Consider the following 25,132-nt stretch of genomic DNA (forward strand, 5'->3'; position numbering starts at 1 on the left):
TTATGTGTTTTTATGGTGAAAAGTGAAGAGAAGAAAAAGAAAGAAAAGCAGTGTCAGTAAGTCCTGTTCTATTTTTTCCCTTCCTTAGCAAAGCCGAACGCGAACATATTTTTGGTCACTTCGAGCCACGGATTGAACCCCCTTTTTTCTCTTTATATAAACGCTAATTTCATTATTTCAACGCTTATTTTATTATTTCGCAAGGTCCTTCGAGTATACGCTATATTCGTATTCATATTATTTCCATATATTTCTTACACTACGCACTTTTTCTTCGCTGACGTGTTACGGTGAATTGAATGTACCATTAATTCATAGTTACGTTTAGGTATTATACCTATTTCAAACGCATTTTTAGAATATATACGCTATTATCAACTTATTATTACAAGATTTACGCTTAAATTCGCTATTATTTTAAAGCTGATGCAATAAAATAGTTGTCGGTGCAACTCGTAAGTCGACATCTTTTTTCTTTGTCTCGACCACCAGCTGATGTGGCAAATAGTATTACATTGAAAAATATTTGGTGGCCTATTACTTACGCTTGACTTTTATTTGAATATTTTACGCTTATACGCATATTAAATATTATTTCAAAATGCCACGTCGTACGCCTGAATCATTACCTGAGGTAGGCCAGGAAGTTTTAATTTTAGAGGCTCAGGTTCGCGCTTATTTTGCTAATATGCAAGCTATATATAACGCTTCTACAAATACAGGCGAAAACCCAGAGGGCTTTTTAAGCAAGGCAGCTAATATAAATACCTTACGTACGGAGTATTTAAACTTAGTTAAACAGCTCAATATAGCTCGTTTACAGGAAGATACGAATTACGAACCAAACTTTCAATCTTTAATCGCCTTTGAAGAATTGTTCTCAGCAGTTCAATATAGAATGAATGAACTTTCACCTTCGTCATCCAATAGTCCGAGAAGCCCGACTAAATTTCAAACGCCGGTACAATCTAAGTCACGAATTAAGCTCCCTGCTATAAATTTGCAAAAATTTGATGGAAACGCCAGGGATTGGACGGCTTTCTATGAATGTTATAATAACATCATTCATTATAACAAAGATTTGTCAAACACCGAGAAGCTACAATACCTATTAGGGCAAATTTCAGGCACCGCTCAGACGGCCATCGCGGGTATCGAACCCACGGGTGACAATTATCAGTTAATTTATTCAACTCTTGAAGACAAATATCAAGACGTACGAAATTTAGGATGTTTTTATTTAGATCAAATTTATAATTTCAAACCGCTTACAAATTCGCAGAACCTAAATTCATTTTTAGACACATGCGCGACTTCTATTGCCGCATTTGAAAAGTTAAAAATTAAAGACAAAACCGATTTTATTTACCTGTATCTGTCATTAAAGAAAATAGATCAAGAAACCGCTCGCTTATACGAATCGTCAATTCGGTCCGAAAAACTACCTTCATTTGAAAATTTTATTACATTTATTAAAGAGCAAGCGAAAATTAATGAGCGCATTCCGTCTAGTTCATATACTAACGTCACAGATAATCGGCCACGAATGCGTAGGATTCCTGTACCTAAAGAAATGCCACCTAGGACGAAGTCTTTCGTGACGTCAGATACATATGAATGTCCTCTCTGTAACAATAAGCATCATAATCATTTTTATCAATGTTCGGAATTTTTAAAGTTAACGCCGCGAGACAGATATGCTGCAATAAAAGCGAATAACGCATGCACTGCATGTTTGTCTGTTTATCACACAAAGGTTTCTTGTAACAGCTTAAAAAGTTGCAACTTTTGCAATTCTCAGGTTCATCATTCTCTGTTATGTTTTTCACACAAATCTGGGACCGATAATGCATCTACCTATAAAATAGATAAGAATAAAGCTACCTCGGCGCGGGATATTGTTGATACGCAAAACCATACGGCAGCCGCTGTATCTTTATGCTCAATAGAAAAAACGAGGCAAACGACTCGCACGTCTGTTTTGCTCGCTACTGCTTGTGTACGCACTTTAAATAAATCGGGAATTGAATTTACGCTTAGATGCTTAATTGATAATGCTTCGCAACATAATTTTATAACGAACGAATGTGCTACCCGTCTTAATTTAGATATAAACCAGCCGACATACCCGATGTCGGTCGATGGGTTTGGAGGTAATTCTAGTAAAATAAAGGGTGTTACACATTTAACCATTTTTTCGAAATTTAACAGTAACAACTCGTATACATTTAACTCGTTGATAGTAGACAAGATAACACATCAATTACCGACATCGCACATAGATAAATCGTCGATCACTCATTTGACAGGCGTGCCGCTAGCGGACGAGACTTATTACCTACCTGGCCGAATAGATATGATATTAGGCGCACAGATGTTCACGCAAATAATTCGGACGGGTCGCATATACTCGCCGCCAGGGGCGCCACAAGCCTTCGAAACAACGCTAGGATTTATTCTGATGGGTGAAGCACCGATATCACAAAGTTCATATAACTCGCAGATTCAAATCTTTTGTGCTATTACTAACGAGAGATTGGATAGTTCTTTACGCAAGTTTTTTGAAGTAGAAGAAATACCAAAACCAAAAAATAAATTTCTTAGCCCCGAAGAGCAAGAGTGCGAAGAAATTTATAAAAATACAACGCAACGCGATTCGCAGGGTAGGTATATAGTAGCTTTGCCTTTTAAGTCGGATCCTAATATGTTAGGTGACGCATCACAGCATGCACTAACTAGATTTAGAATTTTAGAACGCAAATTGGAGTTGTCCCCTAATTTACGCACCGAATATAATAGTATTTTTCAAGAATATATTCAACAAAACTACTTAGCTCCAATCAAACATAAATCGGATATTCAATACGTTATTCCGCATTTATGTGTAAGACGGGAGGATAAGGTCTCTTCGAAAATAAGACTGGTCCTTGACGCTTCTAGTAAGAGTGTAGAAAATAATATCAGCCTAAATCAGTTGTTACATAAGGGCCCTAATCTACAATCAGATTTATTTATAGTACTTTTAAATTTTAGATTATTTAAAATCGCAATATCTGCCGACATAAAGCAAATGTATTTGCAATCAAAAGTTCATCCAGAATTCTGGAAGTTTCAACGCATTTTCTATCGCTTCGCTAAAACTGAACCCTTGCAATTATTTGAATTTAACCGTGTTTGCTTCGGTCTAAGTTGTAGTCCGTTTTTAGCACTTAGAACGCTTAAGAAACTGGCAGAAGATGAAGGTAGAAACTACCCTTTAGCAAAAAAAATAAAAGATGAAGGGCAATATTATAGGATGTCCTATATACAACGCATACAGTAGGCGAAGCCGTTAATTTAGCAGATCAATTATCCAGCATGTTATCACTAGGCGGATTTAAACTTTTAAAATGGTCGAGTAACTCTTCACTATTTTTACAAAATTATCCTAAAGAAATATTGCATCCTTCGATTTTGGACCCAAAAACAATTAATTTCAGTACCGCCGCGGGTCAAAAGGTATTAGGTATTGAATGGGAACCTGCGCACGATACATTTACCTTCAACTTCACACCTAACGAACTCAAATGTACTAAAAGGAATATGTTGTCAATTATAGCACAATTATTTGACGTATTGGGTTTGATCGCACCTGTCATTTTATACGCTAAGCTATTAATTAAAGAGCTTTGGTTGCAAAAAATAGATTGGGATGATGACCCACCTCATCAAATCACGCAGTCTTGGTCGAGATTTCAATCGGAGTTATCATGCTTATCCCAGCTTTCGATACCACGGCACATAGGTATTACAGACAGCTGTGAAATAAGTCTAGTGGCCTTTGCTGACGCAAGTGAGAAAGCTTATGGTACAGTCTTATATATTCACACTAAGACTCCAACCACGACTACGGTTAAACTACTTTGCGCCAAATCGAAAGTAGCACCGGTTAAAATAATCACGCTTGCAAAATTAGAACTTTGTGCGGCTTATTTACTGTCCAAATTAGTTAGCGTCGTATTATCAAGTTATTGTTCACGTATAACGGTGAAACGCATTTATGCCTTTTCCGATTCTACTGTAACACTAAATTGGATAAACACTAGCCCACATAAACTTAAAACATTCGTCGCTAATAGAGTTTCAAAAATTCAAACCAATGTAAAACCGGAAAACTTTTTTCACATCGCTGGTAAAGAAAATCCAAGTGACTGTTTGTCTCGAGGACTGACACCAGCACAATTAATATCTCATCCTTTATGGTTTAGCGGCCCATCTTGGTTGCAATCAGATTGTAACGAATGGCCTATTAAGCCATTCGCTCCTACGCTAGAAAACTTACCGGAAGTTAAATTAATCGCACTACCCGCTGTCACTGAAAAACAGCCACTTATAAATACTGTCGCACAACGCACGTCTAATTAGAACAAATTATTACGCATATTTACGTATCTACTACGTTTTTCTAAACGCATAAATACAAGCGGATCGATAACCGCAGACGATTTAAATACATCCGAAATGTTTATTGTTCGCGTACTGCAACAAACCTATTTTTCTGAATACATAAACGCAATAAAAAATAACCACGCAATACCACGCCTGCTTAATAAACTTAGACCCATACTTATAAACGGAATCCTACGTGTTGGCGGACGTATATCTGCAAGCTCAGAGATCTCCTTTGACCATAAGCACCCAGTATTACTACCTCGCAAAGATCACATTGTTAACTTAATAATAGACCATGTTCATAGTATGAGTTGTCACGCCGGTCCACAACTAACTTTGTCATTATTACGAAAGAAGTATTGGATTTTATCCGCTCGGACAGTAGTACGTGCACGCATTCATGCTTGTATTCCGTGTTTTAAAACCCGTCCTAAACCATGCCAAACGCCATTAATGGCAGATTTACCCACTTGTAGATTAGATATATCTAAAGCCTTTTCTAATACAGGAATCGACTATTGTGGGCCCTTTTACACGACGCTCGCAAGAGGGCGTGGCATAAAAAGTCTAAAGGCTTACGTCTGCATATTTATTTGTCTAACCACACGGGCAGTACACGTAGAAGTAGCCCCAGACTTAACTACACACTCCTTTTTAAACGCTTGGAAAAGGTTCGTAAGCAGGCGAGGGCATGTGAATTCAGTCCGAACCGACCAGGGGTCCAATTTTAAAGGTGCTAAGGCATACCTCAGTGAATTATACGAGTTTTTAAATTCAGAGTACGATGAGGCATTTAAAAAAGAACTTGCAAATAGTCGAATTTCCTGGGTTATGAACCCACCTAATGCTCCCCATTTTGGAGGCAGCTGGGAGTCCGCCGTAAAATCTTTTAAAACTCACTTGCTAAGAGTGATAGGCAATCAAATCTTAACTTACGAGGAATTATTAACAGTATTGTGTCAAATTGAGGCTGTTCTGAACTCTCGCCCGCTGGGATTGCTTAGCGAAGATCCCGCAGAACCAAGTCCTATTACGCCCGCGCATTTTTTAAATACAACCCCTCTCAAATTATTACCCGCTGCCGACGTTCTTAGCGAGAAATCCAGTTTACTATCTAGGTTCTCGCTCTTAGATAAACTAGTTCAATCATATTGGAAACGTTGGCGCGACGAATACCTACACACTTTACAAGTTCGAGAAAAATGGAATACCGAATCACGCCCAATTCAGATTAACACGGTCGTACTAATAATGCAGGATAACGCACCGCCACTACACTGGCCTTTAGGCATAATAGAGAAACTATATCCAGGTATAGATGGTCGCTCACGCGTCGCTTTAGTTAAAACAAAGAATGGTACATTCAAACGTCCTGTAATGCGTTTATGCCCACTTCCTATTCAGTACTAATTTTAATTTAGTTTAATATTTAAGTCTAGTTTATTTTTTTGTTTTAATATTTCTTTTTTATTATTATTGTTATATACTTCGCTATATTCGCTTCCTCTTTTGAAAGCTTTTCAAAGCTTTCAAAGCTGGGCAGTATGTTCGCGCCAAGCTCACGCTTCCCTCTCCTACTCCAACGCATCCTCTATTTACCTCTCTGTCCCGCATAAACTCCCGTTATCTTCGTCCACGCCGCTGAACACTTGTCAAAATTATAGTCGCAATTAAACCACCAACTTACGTATGCGCGCGCGCACCGCGACAATCCGCCTGTTCGCTTAAATTATGTGTTTTTATGGTGAAAAGTGAAGAGAAGAAAAAGAAAGAAAAGCAGTGTCAGTAAGTCCTGTTCTATTTTTTCCCTTCCTTAGCAAAGCCGAACGCGAACAGGGACACATAGAAAACAAGAGAGGAAAGGGGAAAAGCATTGCGCATCAACCCTAGAGTTCAGAGGAGGTTCTTTTATTCTGTACAAGTCGAAGATGCCCTCCGATGTTCAGAAGTCCGAAGGGACTTTTTCCTCCTCAAAGAAAACAAAATTACCAGGGTATTCCTTCTTCTTGAACTCCTTCTTGACGATGGCCTTGGTCTGCACCAGCGTGGTGGGCTCACTGGGCTCTGACCTGCCGTAAATGTTCTCTGCGTACACGCGGAACTCGTACTGTTTGCCGGGCACCAGGCCAGTCACCGCCATTGTTGTAAATCTGTCGAGAATTAAACATTAATGGCCGATAAGTAATCAGCAACTCTATCTGCTAGTTAGTTCTATTCCAGACTTGTGAAACCAAGTTCAATTTTATCTGGTAGATAAGTTCCAAATAGGCTTGGTACTTTAGCAAGTGGTGAAAGTGAAACAAATTTCAAATCTATTTGGGGCTGTAGAAAAAGCGGACATCCGTGACTTAGTGTTTTTGTGTTTTGGTTAAGTAAATAACTTTACGCAGTTGAGAAAACACCATTTTCCTCTTTTTGTGTTGCACAGACAGACACTTTTATTTATACGTATTGTTTCATTTCTCTACTTGTACATCACATTCAGAAAAATACAAACGGAACCGAACCTAACCTAACCTAACATATAAAAAAGTAGCATACAAATGCAACTATATCGCAATGATTGTTAAAGTAAATACCTGGTGTTTCCAACTCTTATCCAGCTCGACATGGGATGTTCTCTCTTTTCGACAAGGTAGTTGGTGATGTCGGAGCCGCCGTCCCATACTGGCGCCTTCCAGGACAATGCCAAGGAGTCCACGCCGATGCTGTCCACAGCTGGGAATCGCGGCGGGTCTGGCCGATCTGCGGTGAATGTAAATGTTAATATAATGTGTTACTAATCACTAACACTGTACCAATACTACACCAATCCTGACTACATCCAAGGCCCCGGATTTAATTCCCACAACTAGAAAATATTCGTGTGATGAACGTTTTCCAGCATTTACGAGCATGTATATTCGCCATCAATAAATAATTGATGCGACAACTGAATTTTCCGAGAAACTGAGACTTTTCTAATTAGAAGAAAGAAAAGCTCAATATTTTATAGCTCGACCTTCATAGGCTAATCACTAGGCCATAAGTCAGTTAACATTAATACTTACCGCTAATTTGAATGTTGATGATGGCGGAATCTTGTCCCAATTCGTTTTCGGCAGTAAGTCTGTAAGGTCCGGAGTCCATCTTACTGGCGTCCCGGATTGTAAGAATGGCATGGCGTTCTGTAATAAAAATAAAAAAAAGTCTCTTGATAAATATTTAGAGCAATCTATTAGTGGAATGTTCTTCTGTGTTTCCTGCCTCTTAACTTTAAGGCAAGAGTGAATAAGATTTTTCTAAAAAACAACACTCCAATTTAGAACTCATCGTCGCTTTCCATCAGATAATATTGTAGTTAAACGCAAGTTTATTTGTAAATAAGATCATCAGCTTTTGTTGGATTTCATTATTTTTTTTTTGGTGATGCTGGTTATAATAGTTTACATACAATGTTTGTAACACTGAAATATCTACAAATGCATTATTTCATTTTCATCAGGAACGCGTTCTTTAGTGCCTTATCTCTACGAAAGGTGATAACAATTACAGCTATCCAAATTTTGGAAGCATCAACACGGAATAATGATTTTGTGCTCATCTCATAACTCGTAATGAACTTCGAGTCAGGCGTTGACCGCCAGGATATATTGTAGATTCTGCCGAAAATTAAACGAACAGACACTTAATTTCCCCCAAAACTTCCTTCATGGTTAAGCATTTTAGAAAATTTTGTGATTATCCTACCTTTTCTTTCCACATGGTAATGAAGTCCCGACTCAATAGTCTCTCCCTCCCGCACCCACGTGAGCTTCGGTATGGGATGTCCAGTGAACGGTATCTTGATGACGACATTCTCACCCTTGTCGAAGAACGCTTCGACCCTGAATCTTGGCGGTACGTTCAGTTTTGGTGCAGCTGAAATAAAGATCAGCTTGATTAATTAAGCGTAATATTGGGAAAGCGGTGTCGTCTACATTTTAATGGTTTTCCAATAAATAAACAATGTACAGCTGACTTCTTAGATACTCGTATATGACCAATTTAGTATTCTACAGGTATCCAATAAATTTATTGTTTATGAATAGACTTTATACATTGTAAACTTTTATATTTACTTTATTTATGTCATTAGTTTTAAAAAAATCTCCGTCGCCTTCTTGCTTTCTCTTACACGCTATAGACAATCCTACTGTATATAATGAAGCTTAGTATGTATTGTTTGTAGCACAATAATGTGTATTGTGATTTCTTTGTTTCTTTATTTCTTTCTAACTTTTTCTTTGCTTCCTTCTAACAAACAGTGCGTAGCGTATTTTATAAAGAACTGTGAGACACATTTCCGATGTGCTAAAGTGTGGAACGCCCTTCCGGTGTCTGCCACCCACAATCTAAACACCTTCAAGGAAGACGGAATAGGCACATTCTAGACACTTCGACCTCATCAATGCTTTCCTGATTGTAGTCAAGCGCTCTACTGACCATAAAATAACTTACTCATAATCAGCAACTCAGCCCTGGTGCTCTTGACACCGGCCTTGTTGACGGCTCTGCACACGTACTCGTCAGCGTCCTCTCCGAACACATCCATGACGGTGAGGAAGTGGTTGTCGCCCTCGCTCCAGATGCGGTAGCGGGGCCCGTTGATGATCTCACGTGCACCTGGAAACATTATGATAGTCAAAATCATTATCATCAACCCTTTTTAATTCCCTTCAGGGTATAGCGTTTTTTTTTTCTACAGGAGAAATATTTGGGAGTTAAGACATGCCGGGTAAGGTTACATAAAATCTTAATGACTCTATGACGATCACCTTTTATGTAACACATTGCCAAATTTTCCCATGACTACAATTTCATCCTATGTTAAGTGACGAAGCAGTTTTAGGTGGAAGCAGGTTAATTTGGAAGAGATATAAGTTTATTTTTTCCGTACCGCTACGCTGCATCATACCGTAACGCTTGGCGGCCTTTTTAGGTAGTGTGATAACTATAGACATGAGCGATGCGTAAATATCATCAGACCAGACTTGTGCAAATTCAGAAAATAGATAATCCTTGACCTGAGCCGGAGAACTCCACGACTCGAATCGACGGAACTCTTAGTATTTTCAAGTAATAATGCTGTAGTTTTCAATACAGACTCTATCAAATAGCCTCTTACGACAACTTTGGTGCAGCTGTGCCAGAGAGGCAATAATGAGCCTGCGTGCCGCAGTGATATGCGCAGTGGATTTACAAAAGGAAGGTCCTGGCTTTGATCCCCGCAATTTTCATCCTACTCCTTACAAATTATCAGCCGGCTTCTATCTGAGTATGCGTCATCACTTACCAACCTGTGAGATTGTAGTCAAGGACTTACTTGTAAAGAAAAAGAAAAGAAAAAAAAAACAAAATAAAATAAGTTGACGTGTAAATAGTCAAAAATAAAAAAATACGGGTAGAGGTTTTACACCTTTGCCTCAAGTTAACGAGCGCATGGCAGCGCATTGTAAGACTTTTTTTTGATGTCCTGAGAAGCGTTGCTTGTTATAGAAGAAGATTTTTCCATTAAACATCAGGTGGGTATTCTGCTTGCTTCATCAACTACGATTATAAGAAAATTACTTACCCTTGTACCAAGTGATGGTAGGTTTCGGTTCTCCGGTGATTGTACACGTGAACTTGGCGTTGTGGTACTGGATGCAGTTGGCGTTTCTCAGAGGTTTCACAACTTCAGGTGGTGTTGCCGCTGGAAAAATTACATGCAACGTTTTACAGTATGAAATAGACAAATTGGAAAATTAAAGCAATTAAAATTTCTATGTTTTCAAGAAGTCATATCACAAGTACCACTGTTTCAAGAAGTTACTTCTGAAAAGTTTAATCACTCAGTGAATCGGAATAACAGTACCTTTGTCTCAGATTGATAAACGCAACAGTGTTTGTGAGTTTCTGAGGTTGTCGGGGGTAATCGGATATATTGAACCGATTTTGATTTTTTTTAGAAATAGATAGCTACGTATATTTTATCCCGATATTCCCTTGGAACGGTGACTACGCGTATAAAACCAAGCGGAAGCTGCTAGTTAGATACTCTAAACACAGTTAGTCGTACGACTGCAACTTTGAAAACTTTCTATATTTAAAGCGTGTCTAATCATGGGAGTTCAGTTCTTTCTTTAAAAAGTTCCTAACGTGCGTAAAGAAATGTTCACTTCAAAAAACTTACCCTTCGGGTCGATGACCTTGACCTGTTGACTGTTCGTGCTAGGCGGTGACAGTCCAGCCTCGTTCTGCGCGATGACCCTAAACTCGTACTGGCGTCCTTCGATGAGGTTGGCGCAGTTGAGCTGGTTGGGCACGCAGAGGGTCGGGTTGACGCGTTGCCAGCTCTGAGAGCCGACTTCGCGTTTATCTACCCAGTAGCCTGAAAGAAGGACAAGATTGGTTTCGTCACAAATTAAATCACTAACCTGTATACCTCACTAAAAAACTTTTCGTAATTTCAAAGACAAGCGAAATTAAATGAATTTTTCACTTCATCAGCATACATGCCAAAAAAATAAATATGCAAATATAGCAGAAATAATTTGTCAGATAAAAATTATGGAAAACAAACGCGGATCACATAAAGCCTAGAACATAAATGGTCTGTAGCAATGATGAGGGTATAATGTTGCAGTATTTTTACAATTCATTCAGTCTATTTATATTAAACTCTAATTCACAGATTACAATTTAATATCATGTTTCGATAGCTCAGTTCATTTTGTTAAATAAGTGACTTATATTTACTGAACTCACCCTGTATTCTTGCGCCACCATCGTTTTCGGGTTTCTCCCAATTGAGGTGTACGAAATGTCCTCCAACTTCCAAAATGTTGGGAACTCCAGGTGCTGATGGCGGGTCGAATGGCGCCTTGGCCTGTAAAACGAAAAATATTTTTGATGTGATAACGTCTCATAAATTGATGAAACGCACGAAAAAGCATGACTAATTCAGAGGCACGATCGGAGTTTTTTATTTTTGTTCAGCCATAAGTACTATACTTATGGCTATTACCCAGTACTCAAACAGATTTTTACCAGGTTTTAGAAAGTTTTACTAATAATTTATTGAAAGTTTCGAAAATATAACTCACCTTGATCGGACTGGCACCTTCCAATCCAGGTCCAATACCGTTATCATTAGCCGCATGTATCCTGAAGTTGTACTCCTGACCCTCCGTCAGGCCGTGCACTGTGAACCTCGTGTCCCGGACACAAGAGGCAATTGTTATCCAGTTAGCACCGGACATGTCCATTCTCTCAACAACGTAATGGGTGACTGGTAAACCTCCATCGTACGTGGGTGGTTTCCAGGCCAAAGTGCAAGTATGTCTGGTAATGTCTGAAGACTCCAAAGGTCCTTGAGGAGGACCCGGGAGACCGGTGACGGTCACCGAGAACGTGTCTGATGTTTCGCCAGAATTGTTCTTGATTGTCAGTTTGTATGTACCTGTGGAGAATTTGCACAATATCAATATCTGTGTATGATAAAAGGTTTACAGGGTAACTCTAGTTACCATCGTCTGTCCTTACTTGATACTCGTATAAAAGACTAACAATAGTCTTTTCTTTTACCTATATTTTCAACTTTCGTATTGTCAACCGTAAATGTATTACTGATTTAGTGATCTTTAAGTAATTTTAAATATCAGAACAAAATTAATAAATAAAAAAGCTTTAGATTTCTAGAATAGTCTTTAAGTTTTGATTTCGATCACTTACCCATATCATCCTTAGTGATGTCTTTGATAAATATAAGGATGTAATCATCGAACACGGTGTATTTAAGGTGTGGAGTTTCAGAAAGCTTGTGTCCGTCTCTACTGATTGTGACGTCCACTGGTTGGTCGCCGGTGTATAGGATCTTGATCTTGGTATTGTCGTGTTCTGGTAGGTGGAGGTCGCCTGGCATTCTTGTGATGCGTGGTGGGCCTTAAAAATAATTGTGTTAAATTAAGAAACCAAAAGGTTATATAGGAAAAAGTGTTTAAATTAAGAAATCAAAAGGTTATATAGGAAAAAGTGTATTTCTGCAATAGTAGGCTGTTCCCAGTGATTTTTAAAATAATCTTTAAAATTTTAAAATGTACAGTTAATTGTTCTGCTATAAAATGCAGGATAATATATACACGTCCTATATTATAAAGAAGTAAAGTTTGTGGTATTGTAGGTAATCTCTAGATCTACTGAACCGATTTTAGATATTCTTTTACCACAAGAAAATCACGTTTCTTGTGAGTGTCAGGCTATATTTAATTCCCGTATCTCACGGGCGCGGGAACTACGCGGGTGAAACAGCGGGGCCTCGGCTATTTATTTCCATTTTAGGATAAGTATTGTAAAGATTAATAATTACGATATCACTTAAAACAACATTACCCAAGAAATTGAAAGTCTTTGAAGAAGTTTAGAACCCAGAATTAAAGAAATAGGAATTCTTAGTATTAAGGATATACTCACTTCCAATCTTAAGATGTGCAGTGCAGTGAATGCTTCCAAGGTTGTTGCTAGCTTCGCAAGTGTAATCTCCTTCATCTGCTTCGGAAGCTTCCAGAATGTTGAGTTTTAGGGTGCCCTCGCGAGATTCCGCGATAAGTCTTTTGTAAAAAAAAACCACAAGAACATATTAGTACCTGAATATTCAAGACAATCTCATCTTTTAAACACATTTCAAAATCCTGAGAGGATACATTAACAAATGTGACTACAAGAATCTTATTTTCTGTTTTGTTAGACAATCTATTGAAGGAATAGTTAGAAAATGGATTCGCATGGTTGTATACGACTATATTTGAGTAAAGGTTAAGTGTATCTATTACTGACACCTAATTTTGCATTGAAAAGCAATAAGAAGGTCTGTTAGTATAAACAAATTTTATGGAAATATTTGATTGTTTGTTTGTATTGAATAGGCTCCTTAGCCTACTGAACCGATTATGAAAATTCTGGAGCTAGGTCCTATAGGATATACTTTATCCCCATATTCCTACGGGGACGGGAATTACGTGGGTGAAACTTGCTTTTTATATCTCTGATCAGGTTAATAACTACTTTCTTCCGCAAAGTGTACACTGACCTTGTTCCAAGCACAACTTCTCTGCCGTTCTTCAACCAGCGGCCAGTAGGAACTGGGCTGCCTGAAGCGACGCATTCCAGAGTGAAGGGCCTGCCGAGCGGCGCGCATAGTGTCGGCGACATCTGCTTGAGCCATTCTGGCTTAGCTCCTCCGACCTCTTCGCCTGTTCGTACTGGTGTGGTGCAACTTGAAGGCTCAGATTTACCTAGGATAAAAATTAGGGCTTTATAACATGCTTTCTGTAACATGGTTCGTCAAAGTAAAGCTACCACTACAGTAAGGATGATGAAAGTTTTTTTTAATTGTAAAGCATAGTACATTTTATAGAAGTATTTTGTTAGGGATATAGGAACAAATTCGCAGCGCGACCGCAGATCACTCTGGACTCGGGCTTAGCCGAGCGCACAGGCATCTTCTGGAGTCCGAAAGTAAAAGAAGATGAGAGGGCAGAACGACTGCTAAAAGCATCTCCTTCGAGACACATCTTAAAGGGCCGTTTGGAATGGGTATTAGTTCCTTGAACTATTACTATAAAAAAGGAAGCAGAAGTAATACTCACCTGCTGAATTAACAGCAATAATCCTAAATTCAAAGTCAGCCTTTTCACTAAGATTGAGCGCAGTGAAGTTGGTGTCCAGTACTGTGTAGTCGTTACTCTTGACCCAGACAGAGCTGGTAAGCTCGCGACGTTCGATGATGTAGCCTGTGACACGAGAACCTAGGTACAAAGAAATAAAAAGTTGCATAAGATTATAGATATGTCCTTTTAGTCATGGAAATTATTTTAGAATTTTGCACCTATAAGGTGATATGAGAAGTACACTTTATGCATATTTATGCCGCCAAGCATTATGGCAGTGTTCAGGTGAGAAGAGTACAATTGCGGAAGAGTGAAATGACAGGCACAAAGGTTTTAACACTTATGCCCCAGGATGACTGAAGGGCAGCACACAGAAGGACGATCGAAGGTTTTGGAAAGCGAGGTCCTGATTTCGTACCCTATATTGGGGTATATGAGATACTGAGCTTTTATTACTTCTAAGAAAACAGATAAAATTCTTATTCCTGGAGTCTTGAAAGCACTTTCGTCGGTTTCGAATTTAACATGGCTGGTCCTGAAGTGGGCAGTTTAAATAATCTGTGAAGGCGGCTCAAACTCCCCTTTTTTCTTAGCGCAAGCTAAAACAATTAAGCTTTTAGCCAATCTAAAGACCCTGTCCGTTAGAATCTACCACAAGCGAGGGACTCTACCCCTAACTAGTTTCCCCACGCCCTTGTGCGTATGAGGGTCCACCAGTCGAATCAAAGGCAGACTATAGTAGTACAAACCTCCGTCAGATGCCGGTGGATCCCAGGAGATATCGACATAGTTCCTGCCAACACGCAGCACGCGCGGCGAGCGCGGCGCGGACGGCGGTCCAACCTTGCCGCGGACTTTGAACGGTTGCGAGCTGGCGGAGTATTTGCTGAAGCCGGCCGCGTTTTTGGCGCGAACGCGGAATTCGTATTCGTGGCCAGGTTCCAAATTGTATGCCTGATGGATGAAGAAACAAATATGTTAGCATTCTATAGATTTGCCTGATGAAAAAGAGACAAGTTTAGCATTCCATGGATTTATCATTCGGGTGCCGGGCCTGCCGGGTCCGTCGTGTGGCAGAGAGTACAACTATGAACAGAGCCCTTGACTTGTGACGGGTGTATGTTTAAGAAATTCCTTTAAAACTAGTCAACACTCATATTTACTACTAAAGGTATGATTTTCCTAGAGCAGCTTGCGATACCTGTTACACTTCTAGCCAAAGTGAAAGAATAAGACGTTAAATAAGATGAAAATAGAGAGTACATTTAGTTTGTACTATGCACCTCTGAAGCAAATTGTCGAAAGTAGAAAAGCTTTTCGGATATTGAACGCCAAATTTCATTTCAAGGATAGTACACATGATGATGCTTAGCAAGTGAACCTTCGGAGTAAATTATCTGTCTTCTAAAAGTTATTGGGCTTTAAAACTTTTTTATTTAATCGTTAAAATGAATGAGGTTTAAATCACTATTCTTACCAATTCATCAACTTATGATCCCAGAGGGTTTTGTCACAGAATACACAAAGCTTCTTCCATATAACAAGTTACAAAATCTTTGCATGTACTCGTACTTATACGCAAAAGGAATTGTCCTAAGTTTTAAATTATATTTTCTGATTCATCCTGACCTTGACATCTTTAAACAATGTTACAAATTAAGTCACCTAATTAAAGGCTATATGTACATTTAGTTTGATTATCATCATATATCATGCGCAAATTTTGGGGAAAAGTATTGGACCTTACCTGGTAATTGCAATCCTTAACAAGGTAATCAGCGCTGGCCCAGATATTGTCTTGTACGTCTCTGAACTCGATCTTGTAGCCCTGTATGCGTGCACCTCCATCGGACCGCGGTCTGTCCCATATGACGCTGGCAGTGGAGCCGTCCCAGTCGATGACGCGTGGCACGCCCGGTGGGTCGGGAATCGTGAATGGGAACTAGAGAGAAAAATTCCATATAAAATTTTAACTACTCGTAAATACTATAAGGCGCTGCAGGCGGGGCAAGGAATGATCTACCAAAACTATGTTTTACACAGCATACAGCAGTTACATAGCATGCGACATTTAGTTAGAATTTGATATAGAGATAATGATACATTTTTTTCTCTTTTCAGTTCATTAAGTGTAAGCAGTCGGGTTGTTTGTTTTTATACTAATGTTATTTGTAAGCTCTACATTTATACTGACCTTGGCAATGACGTAGTCTAATTTGGCAGGAAGGTAGTTAACAGTTAGTTATGAATGGATTTTGCGATAGGGTCAGATTAAGGAGGTCTAAAGGCTCTCGCAAGTTTATATATATAAGCGTAAACAGTCGGCGTATTTGTTTTTATAATAATGTTATTTATAAGCTCTACATTTATACTGACCTTGGCAGTGACGTAGTCATCCATGGCCAGTGGTTCAGACACTCCGTACTGGTTCTCAGCGCGGACGCGGAACATATATTTCCTGTTGGGCTCCAGACCCATCACGTTGTAGTGGCAGTTGCGGACGAACGATGATATCTTTGACCATACCTGGAGACATACAACAAGGAATTAGACTGTCGATGATATAAATTTATATTTATTTGCAAGAAGCCACATAAGAAGACTAGATCGTAATAAAATTTAGTGTCTTATAGTGCGTCCACCAAATCCGTATCGTACGTATCGGACGCATCGTTAAAAACGGATGTATTCTTTGTATAGAAAGGCATATAAGTGCATTTACTGATCTGCGTCTTATGAATCGCATTTATCTACCGTACAATTAAAAAATACGTACGATTCGGATATGTGAACGACTACGCTTAGAGGTACGCAACAATAGTAGACAAAGTCAAATGATTTTAGACAGTCTATGCATTTATCGAGCAGAGCAGCGTTTATCGGTTAAAATGATTATCAGGCTATAGTTATTAGTTGTTGTTCTTTTTGAACAAGAATACGATTGAAACCGTCCCACAACTAGTACTAATACTATATACTACAGCCTTTTTTGATAAATACTGTTTGACAACAAATAAATTAGAAATGAAGGTAGAAAACGAATGTCATTTCATAGGTTCTTTACTAAATTATGTATTGTTTGTTTTTAAAATGTTATATAAAATATATTAACCATATCTAATTGATCTAAGCTTATTTATAAATTATTTTTATTAATTTAATAACAAGTTAATTATAATTATTATTAGATGTGAAATGACTAGTGATTTATACCCTCATTTTTAATTTAGTTGTTGGTAAACGGTAAAGGCTGTAGTATAGTTGAGGGAAGAAGGGATTATGAGATATTAGAATAAGCAAATCACTGTTTGCAACAGACCATTGTCTTGAAATGTATAACAGCATTCATCTCTTGAACTAAACAAAGCTGTTACCATTTGTGATAAAGCACCTTAATACTATGACTAAAACTTAAATAAGGAGGACTTACGCCAGTATTATCCAACTTTTCTACAATGTAGTTGGTGATAGGCGAACCGCCGTCGTCTAGTGGTGGTTTCCATGACAACGTGCAAGTGTCCGGCGTGATGTCTGAAGCGTCCAATGGACCCACTGGTGGGGATGGTTTGTCCACTACTAGCACCTGGAAGGTTTAAATTATATTATAGTATAATATGCACAGAGTATACAAACTCTTTGATAAAATGATATTTATAATCTACTATGTTTCAGGAAATTTGAATCCATTTGCTGAAAATTGAAGGGGCATCAACCTACATATATATTTTTTAGCTGTGTATACTCAGACAATCTCTGCCTCCGATTCCGCGGGGTGTGGGTTCTAATCCGGTCGGGGCATGCACCTCCAACTTATCAGTTGTGGGCATTTTAAGAAATTAAATATCACGTGTCTCAAACGGTGAAGGAAAACATCTTGAGGAAACCTGCACACCAGAGAATTTCTCAATTCTCTGCGTGTGTGAAGTCTGCCAATCCGCATTGGGCCAGCGTGGTGGACTATTGGCCTAACCCCTTTCATTCTGAGACGAGACTCGAGCTCAGCAGTGAGCCGTATATGGATTGATAACGACAACTCAGACAATCTGTCGCTATCAAATATATAACGCTTTGCTCGCTGTAATTTAGAAATTTGCTCCTTATGACAATATCATTGTACTCTTTATAAGAATTCCGCCCAGCGACTAAGCATATGCGAAGGCTCTTTGACTAAATTGATTATAGATAAATTGATAGCTCTTCCAGTCTATACATTTATTTGCTTAGTGACAGATTACAACTTGTCGTTAATATTAATCTATACAAATATTATAAAGCCGAAGAGTTTTTTTGTATCCTTAAACGTGATAATTTCAGGAATTACTGGTCCGATTTGAAAAACTCTTTCAGTGTTAAATAGCCCATTTATCAAGGAAGGCTATAGGCTATACATTATCCCCGTATTCCTAAGGGAACGGGAACCACGCGGGTGAAACCGCGCGGCGTCAGCTAGTGACTGTATATCAACTTACCCTGCAAGTGCCACTGTCCGAGCCCTCACTGTTAATCAGTTGAATAGTGTAAGAGCCAGTGTCGGTGCGCTTGGCGCACGAGTTGACGAACACCGTGTTGATGTCCGTGGTGTCGAAACGGATGCGATGGTCTGGGAACACTTCTTCGTTGTTTACTAACCATGAAACCTGTAAGGGTAAAGTTAATATTTATTACTGTAAATTATTATACAATCATCATCATCATATCAGCCGATGGACGTCCACTGCAGGACATAGGCCTTTTGTAGGGACTTCCAAACATCACGATATTGAGCCGCCTGCATCCAGCGAATCCCTGCGACTTGATGTCGTCAGTCCACCAACCCACCAGTTGGTGGGGAATCGACCTACCCACTAGGTATTATACATTATGGTGTGCGGTTATTAGTAAACTTGGTACTGATAAATCATGTTTACGATGAATATAACTCTTTGGAGAGTTACGAGTTTTAGTTATCGCGTAAATACTGAAACAAGGTCTTTAGTGTCCCTATGTATGTAGTGTATTTACCTAATTTATAATGGTATAATTGAGTTCCTGGATTGTTTAAATTAAATTAAACTTTAATGCGGGTACCATAAAACGGAACGTTATTTGTAAAGGTATAAAAAGGTTAACAAATTAAAGAAATCAACAAAAGAATGAAAAATGTACGGACGAAATTCGAGAACGGTTTTAAATCCAAACTAATATTATAAATACGACAGACATATACAGACTGTCTTTCTGTCTATCCCTTTACCTTTACCTCACAACGTAACTACTGAACTTTGATTTGAATGCAAATTAGTACAGATATAAATAAAGCCTCAGAGCAGACCATAAGCTACTTTTCAACCTAAAAAAATATAAGGTTTCTGCGGTTTTTGTAGATAAAATAATTTCGGGCAAAATCGCGCGCGGCTGCTAGTTGCTAATAAGGTTAACTCACCTTTGGTCTTGGGTTTCCAGTGAACGGTACAGTGATCTTGATCTCTTCGCCAGCAATGACTGTGATGTCTCTGAGGCTGAGGTCGCTCGTGATGCGAGGAGCGGACGGTGGGGCGCAGGCGCGAATGGCGTCCGAGCTTTGGGAGTACGGGCCCTGACCTGCCGCATTGACTGCAGACACGCGGAACTCGTACTCATGGTTCTCAATAAGCCCTTGTACTTTGTAAGTTGTGTTTGGAATGTGTGCGTGGGACGCCTTCGTCCATTTGTCCTCCGTAATTAACCTCTTCTCCAAAATGTAGCCCGTGATCGGTGATCCTCCATCGGTACGCGGTTTCGTCCACGTGACCGTGATGGAAGACTCCGTTGTTTCCACAGACGTGGGTGTGCCAGGCGCGCTGGGCGGATCGAATGGATGCCTGGCTCTGATTGGCTCTAGAGTCTGCGCTGGCTCGGATTGACCGTATTGGTTCTCAGCCATCACTCTGAACTCGTAACTCTTGCCGACTGTCAAGTTCTTCACCCGTAAGAACGGTGTCGTGACGTAGCCGGAGACTTTAGTCCAGGTCGGCGTGCGAGCTTCACGCCTCTCGACCACGTAGTTTGTAATGTCGCCACCGCCGTTGTCTTTGGGCGGGTTCCAGTACAACGTAAGAGCTTCACCCTCGAACTCTTCTGCACGCAAATTTTCTGGTTTTCCAGGTCTGTCGAGGACACGTACGTTAATAGTGGCAGTGTCATAACCAGACGGGTTGCGCAACTGCAAACGGTATTGACCACCGTCTGATCTCTTAGCGTTTTTAACGACAAGCGATGCTGAGTCGGGTGTGATCTTTTGGAATATCCTCGAGTCTCCGTCGACGTCGAGCTGTTTGTCGTCAGCAAACCAAGATGCAGTCGGTTGCGGGAAGCCGGTGTACGGCACGTGAATAGAGAAGTCTTCCCCAGCACGTACAGTAATATCTCGGACACCACTGAGATCCATGCATGGCTTGTTCGGTTGTTCAGCGATCGTGATATCGCTTGTGGGTTTGCTAGGTTCAGATTTGCCAATATCATTAACAGCGATGACTCGGAATTGATATTCTGCGCCTTCCTTAAGTTTTGGTACAGTGTATATAAGACCAGGGGTTGGCACATCATTGACGTCTTTCCAGTCTTTATCTCCCTTACCCTTCTGTTGAACAATGTAGCCTTTGATCTTAGATCCACCGTCGGACTTTGGTGGCCTCCATGATAATGTAACAGAGTCTTTTGTAACTCTATCCGGTTTGGGTGGCTCTGGTGCGCTTGGTTTGAGCCTTTGAGTCTCAGCAACAATGGGTTCTGTTGGTTTACTTGGTTTGCCCGGTCCGGCTTCATTGACAGCAATGACACGGAATTCGTAGCGGTTTCCTTCACGTAAGTCTTGGACAGTGTAGCATGTGTTTGGTGTGGGATAGTTATTGATCTTAATCCATTCACCACCACGTTCTCTCTTTTCGAGATTGTAACCTGTGATAGGTTTGCCACCGCAGTTCGCTGGTGGTTCCCATTCAAGAGAGCAGCTATTCGCGCTGTAGCCTGTGATCTTAGGTGTATCAGGTGCATCTGGTGGATCGAATGGCAATTTAGCAACAATTGATTTGCTCTCTAGTGGCTCAGATACACCGTATAAGTTTTCTGCGCGCACTCTGAAGACGTACTTTTTGCCTTCAGTCAAATTCTTAACAGTAAATGAGCATTTTGGACAGAATCCAGCGACTGTACGCCAATCGTTGACACCGAATTCAGCCACTTCCACAACGTAGCCGGTAATTTCACTGCCACCATCATCAGTGGGTGGCATCCATGTTAGGCTGATTGCGTCGTGAGTTACTGGCGTGCAAGACAGTGGGCCCTTAGGTATTCCAGGCTTGTCAACCACAATAACTTCAATATCAGCAGAATCTTTTCCATGTTCGTTAGTTGCAGTAATAGTATACTTTCCTGCATCTTCTCTAGTTGATTTTTCAATACTAAGTTTGGTTTCTTCAGGTTTAGTTTCAGCTGTAATTCTATATGAAGGAACAACTGGGATGGATCCCTTAGCCCATGTGATAGTCGGTGTAGGGGCACCGGTAATTGGAATGTTTATATTGATCGGTTCGCCGGCCCTAACCTTGATTTTGCGACCGATAAGGCTGTCTAACCACAACTTCGGTTTTTCCTTCATTGGTTTAGCGATAATAACATTAGAAGGATCAGAGGGTTGTCCAGGTCCAGCAGCGTTAACTGCAGATACTCTGTATTCATATTGATGACCCTCTTGGACCCTGTCATCGTTATATTCGTTGTTTCTGACAGGTTCTCTGTTAAGTTTGATCCAGCGGCCGGTAGCTTTATCTTTTCTTTCAACATCGTAACCAATAATGCTAGATCCACCGTTCGAAATAGGTGATGGCCATTTGATTTTAATGTGGTCTTTGTCTGCAGAAACGAGTTCTGGCTTGCCTGGTTTGCCGGGCACTGTGTATTGGTTCTTAGCAACAACTGGTTTATCAGTCACTAATGGTTCAGATCGTCCTTGCAAGTTTTCAGCGAATACTCTAAATTCATATTTCGTGCCTTCTGAAAGTCTAGGTACTGTGGCGTGGTTGTACTTCGGGTTAATGTATGTGACAGCTGGCACCCAGCCACCTCCATGCGTCAAATCCCGTTTTTCAATTACGTAACCAGTAAGTTCACTGCCACCATTGTCTTTAGGTGGTTTCCATGATAAAGTAACAGATTGTGCAGTGATTTCTTCATATTTGAACGGAGGTTGTGGTGCTCCAGGAACGTCAAGTACTATTACATCAAAGCTACCCTCATCGGATCCGGAATCGTTCTTCAAAGAGATATGATACTTGCCTGCATCTGATCTCTTGCAGTTTACGGTGTGAACAATAGTATGGTGACCAACTGACGTAACAGTAGTTCTTTCATTGGTTGTTACTGATTTGCCATCGCAAGTCCATTTCACTTCAGGAATAGGTTCTCCAATAAAATCGATATCAATATGGAAAATGAGACCAGCTTTGATACGAATCTCTTTAAGTGGTGTAAGAATCTTAGGTGCAACAAATCTATCTTTAGCTGTGACAATATCCGAAGGTTCACTTGGCTCGGATTGTCCAGCTTGATTGACCGCAATAACACGGAATTCATAATCTTGGCCTTCAATCAGATCTGGCACAGTAGCCTTATTTTTGCCAGGTGGTACGTGAGCGGCGTTGACCCAGTATGGGCTACCCTTTTCTTTCTTTTGAATGATAAAGCCAGTAATGGGAGCTCCACCGTCAGATTTAGGTGGAGTCCATTGCAAGTCAACGTGGTTCTTGCTCCAGTCGGTAGCCTCAGGTTTACCGGGAGCAGAAGGTTCGTCGAACTCATTCTTCGCTACAATAGCGCGATCTAATTCTAATGGCTCGGATTGACCGATAGCATTAACCGCACTCACTCTGAACAAATACTCCTTCATGTGTATTAATCTAGTCACTGTGTGTGATAAGAACGTGCTCATTCCTGCATCTGACCAAGTACCACGAGAGAGATCCATTTTTTCGATAACATAATGTAAGATTGGTGATCCACCATCATCCAGAGGTACTTTCCATGATAATGAACATGAGTCCTTTGTGACGTCAGAAACAACCAAAGGCTTCTCTGGTCGTGAAGGTTTGTCAAGTACAGTAACTTGTGCACTGGCTGAGCAAACTCCAATATCGTTCTTCAGGGTTAATTTATAAACGCCACCGTCGGAACGTACGGAAAATGGAATGTCAAGAATAACCCTGTTATGTAAAACTTGGATATCGATTCTGTCGGATGGGTGGACGAGTTTGCCGTTGATCTGCCATTCAACTGTAGGCTTAGGTGATGCTTCTATCGGTATTTCATATTGTATTCTTTGTCCAGCTTTGACAGTCTTGTCAGCAAGAAGCGTTTTGTCGAAGGTAGGAGCACAGAACCTAGCCTTAGCTACCTGCGACGCAGATGCATCAGATGGTTCACCGTTTCCAGCCTTGTTTACAGCAATGACTCTAAATTCGTATTCTTCTCCTTCTTGTAATCCTGGAACTGTGGCAGTGGTTTGGTTTCCTGGTACCGTGGCAGCAAGTTCCCAAGGACCATACTTCTTCTTGGCCTCAATAATGTAGCCAGTTATTGGAGTACCACCATCCTTCTTTGGTGGCACCCATTCCAGGTCCATGTGATCTTTGTCCCAATCTTTGGCAACTGGGGTACCAGGTTTGTCTGGGGTTCCATAAGGATCTTTAGCAGTAATCGGTTCGTGACCAACAAGAGGTTGAGATTCTCCATGTCTGTTGACCGCACGAACGCGGAAATTATAGTCGTGACCTTCAATAAGGTGATCAATACGAGTATTACAGCCTTGTACGTCTCCAGCGGGAACCCAGCGGAGGTTCTCTTGGTCCATCTTCTCGACGACGTAATGAGTGATTTCGCTTCCACCGTCATCTTTTGGTGGCCTCCATCTAAGGGAGCAGCCATTTTTGGTGATATCATCAACCCTTAATGGACCTTCTGGTGGCAGTGGAACATCCATAACTACAATCTTGACTGTAGCAGAATCAGTTCCATTGATGTTTTTAGCTTTGAGAGTATAAACTCCAGAATCTGCACGTTTAGCGTCAATAACTCTGATTTTCGATGCATGGGTGTCGTTGACAATCTTGATTCTGTCTGTGTTAAGTACCATGTTATCTCCATTAAGCCATTCTTTGGTTGGCGTTGGTTCTCCTGCAACTGGTACATCAAGTTCAAAGTTCTGTCCCACCTTGATTTTGATATCAAACATGAAGTTTCTGTCGATTTTGGGCGGAAGGTTCTTGGGTCTAGCCAGGTGTGGTCCAGTTCCGTCGCTTGGAATACCCTTTCCGGCCTTGTTTATCGCACGAACGCGGAATTCGTACGTATTTCCTTCAATGAGATCTGGTACTTTGCCGGATGTGACGTCACCTTCAATCTGTAACATAAAAAACAATCAATCAAACATTTTAGCATCAATGATATAAACACAGCTTTATATCATTAATAGTAATGAGTTTTAGTAAATATTAATATATAAATAGATGCATATTTTTCATCTAGATAACGATAAATTTATTTGATAATTCTTGAGATACGCTACAATACAAAAAGTTTAACGGATAAATTCAACCTATTTCTTAAAGTTATACCGGTATTTATGTTTAGAAGACTGACACAATCTAAAAAGAATATTTACCTGAGCACACTCTTCCCAATCGGGTGCAAAGCGATCCTTCTTTTCAATAACGTATCCAGTGATGGGTGCACCACCATCTGTTTCAGGCCTGGTCCATTCCAGTTCAACGAAGTCCTTGTCGAAATCTTTGACTCTAGGCGTGCCAGGTTTGCCGGCCACGTCGAAGGGATTCTTTGCTTCTGTGGCGTGCGGTGTGGTGAGCGGATCGGATTTGCCTTGTCTGGAAATTCAAAATATTTGAATTAATTATTTAAAAACATGTAAAAACGTAATTGCTAAGATTGCCTGTGTTAAGATTTTAATGTAACAAGATCTCAGTAATTAATGAATTCATCCATCTCTAAACTCTCTTTACATGTTT

At 40.1% G+C, this 25,132-nt stretch overlaps 1 protein-coding gene across 26 annotated transcripts in view; it reads right to left on the reverse strand.

Moving 5' to 3' along the window:
* The window catches only part of LOC112055922 (twitchin), a 170,366-nt gene that overhangs the window by 26,517 nt on the left and 118,717 nt on the right, over positions 1-25,132 (reverse strand). For all 26 annotated transcript variants that reach the window (XM_052889242.1, XM_052889267.1, XM_052889266.1 and 23 more), the window contains 20 exons: positions 24,772-24,991; positions 19,522-24,510; positions 18,569-18,736; positions 17,530-17,682; positions 16,476-16,625; positions 15,847-16,041; positions 14,849-15,053; positions 14,079-14,237; positions 13,520-13,724; positions 12,904-13,040; positions 12,166-12,375; positions 11,538-11,893; positions 11,200-11,320; positions 10,625-10,822; positions 10,025-10,144; positions 8,911-9,075; positions 8,161-8,331; positions 7,482-7,598; positions 7,011-7,176; positions 6,421-6,581 (listed from right to left, as the gene is read on the reverse strand). In XM_052889242.1, the coding sequence (XP_052745202.1) occupies positions 6,421-6,581; positions 7,011-7,176; positions 7,482-7,598; positions 8,161-8,331; positions 8,911-9,075; positions 10,025-10,144; positions 10,625-10,822; positions 11,200-11,320; positions 11,538-11,893; positions 12,166-12,375; positions 12,904-13,040; positions 13,520-13,724; positions 14,079-14,237; positions 14,849-15,053; positions 15,847-16,041; positions 16,476-16,625; positions 17,530-17,682; positions 18,569-18,736; positions 19,522-24,510; positions 24,772-24,991 (8,366 nt within the window). The remainder of the gene's footprint in view (positions 1-6,420; positions 6,582-7,010; positions 7,177-7,481; positions 7,599-8,160; positions 8,332-8,910; positions 9,076-10,024; positions 10,145-10,624; positions 10,823-11,199; positions 11,321-11,537; positions 11,894-12,165; positions 12,376-12,903; positions 13,041-13,519; positions 13,725-14,078; positions 14,238-14,848; positions 15,054-15,846; positions 16,042-16,475; positions 16,626-17,529; positions 17,683-18,568; positions 18,737-19,521; positions 24,511-24,771; positions 24,992-25,132) is intronic.

The sequence above is a fragment of the Bicyclus anynana genome, chromosome 25, assembly GCF_947172395.1.
Source record: "Bicyclus anynana chromosome 25, ilBicAnyn1.1, whole genome shotgun sequence".
Lineage (NCBI taxonomy): Eukaryota > Metazoa > Arthropoda > Insecta > Lepidoptera > Nymphalidae > Bicyclus > Bicyclus anynana.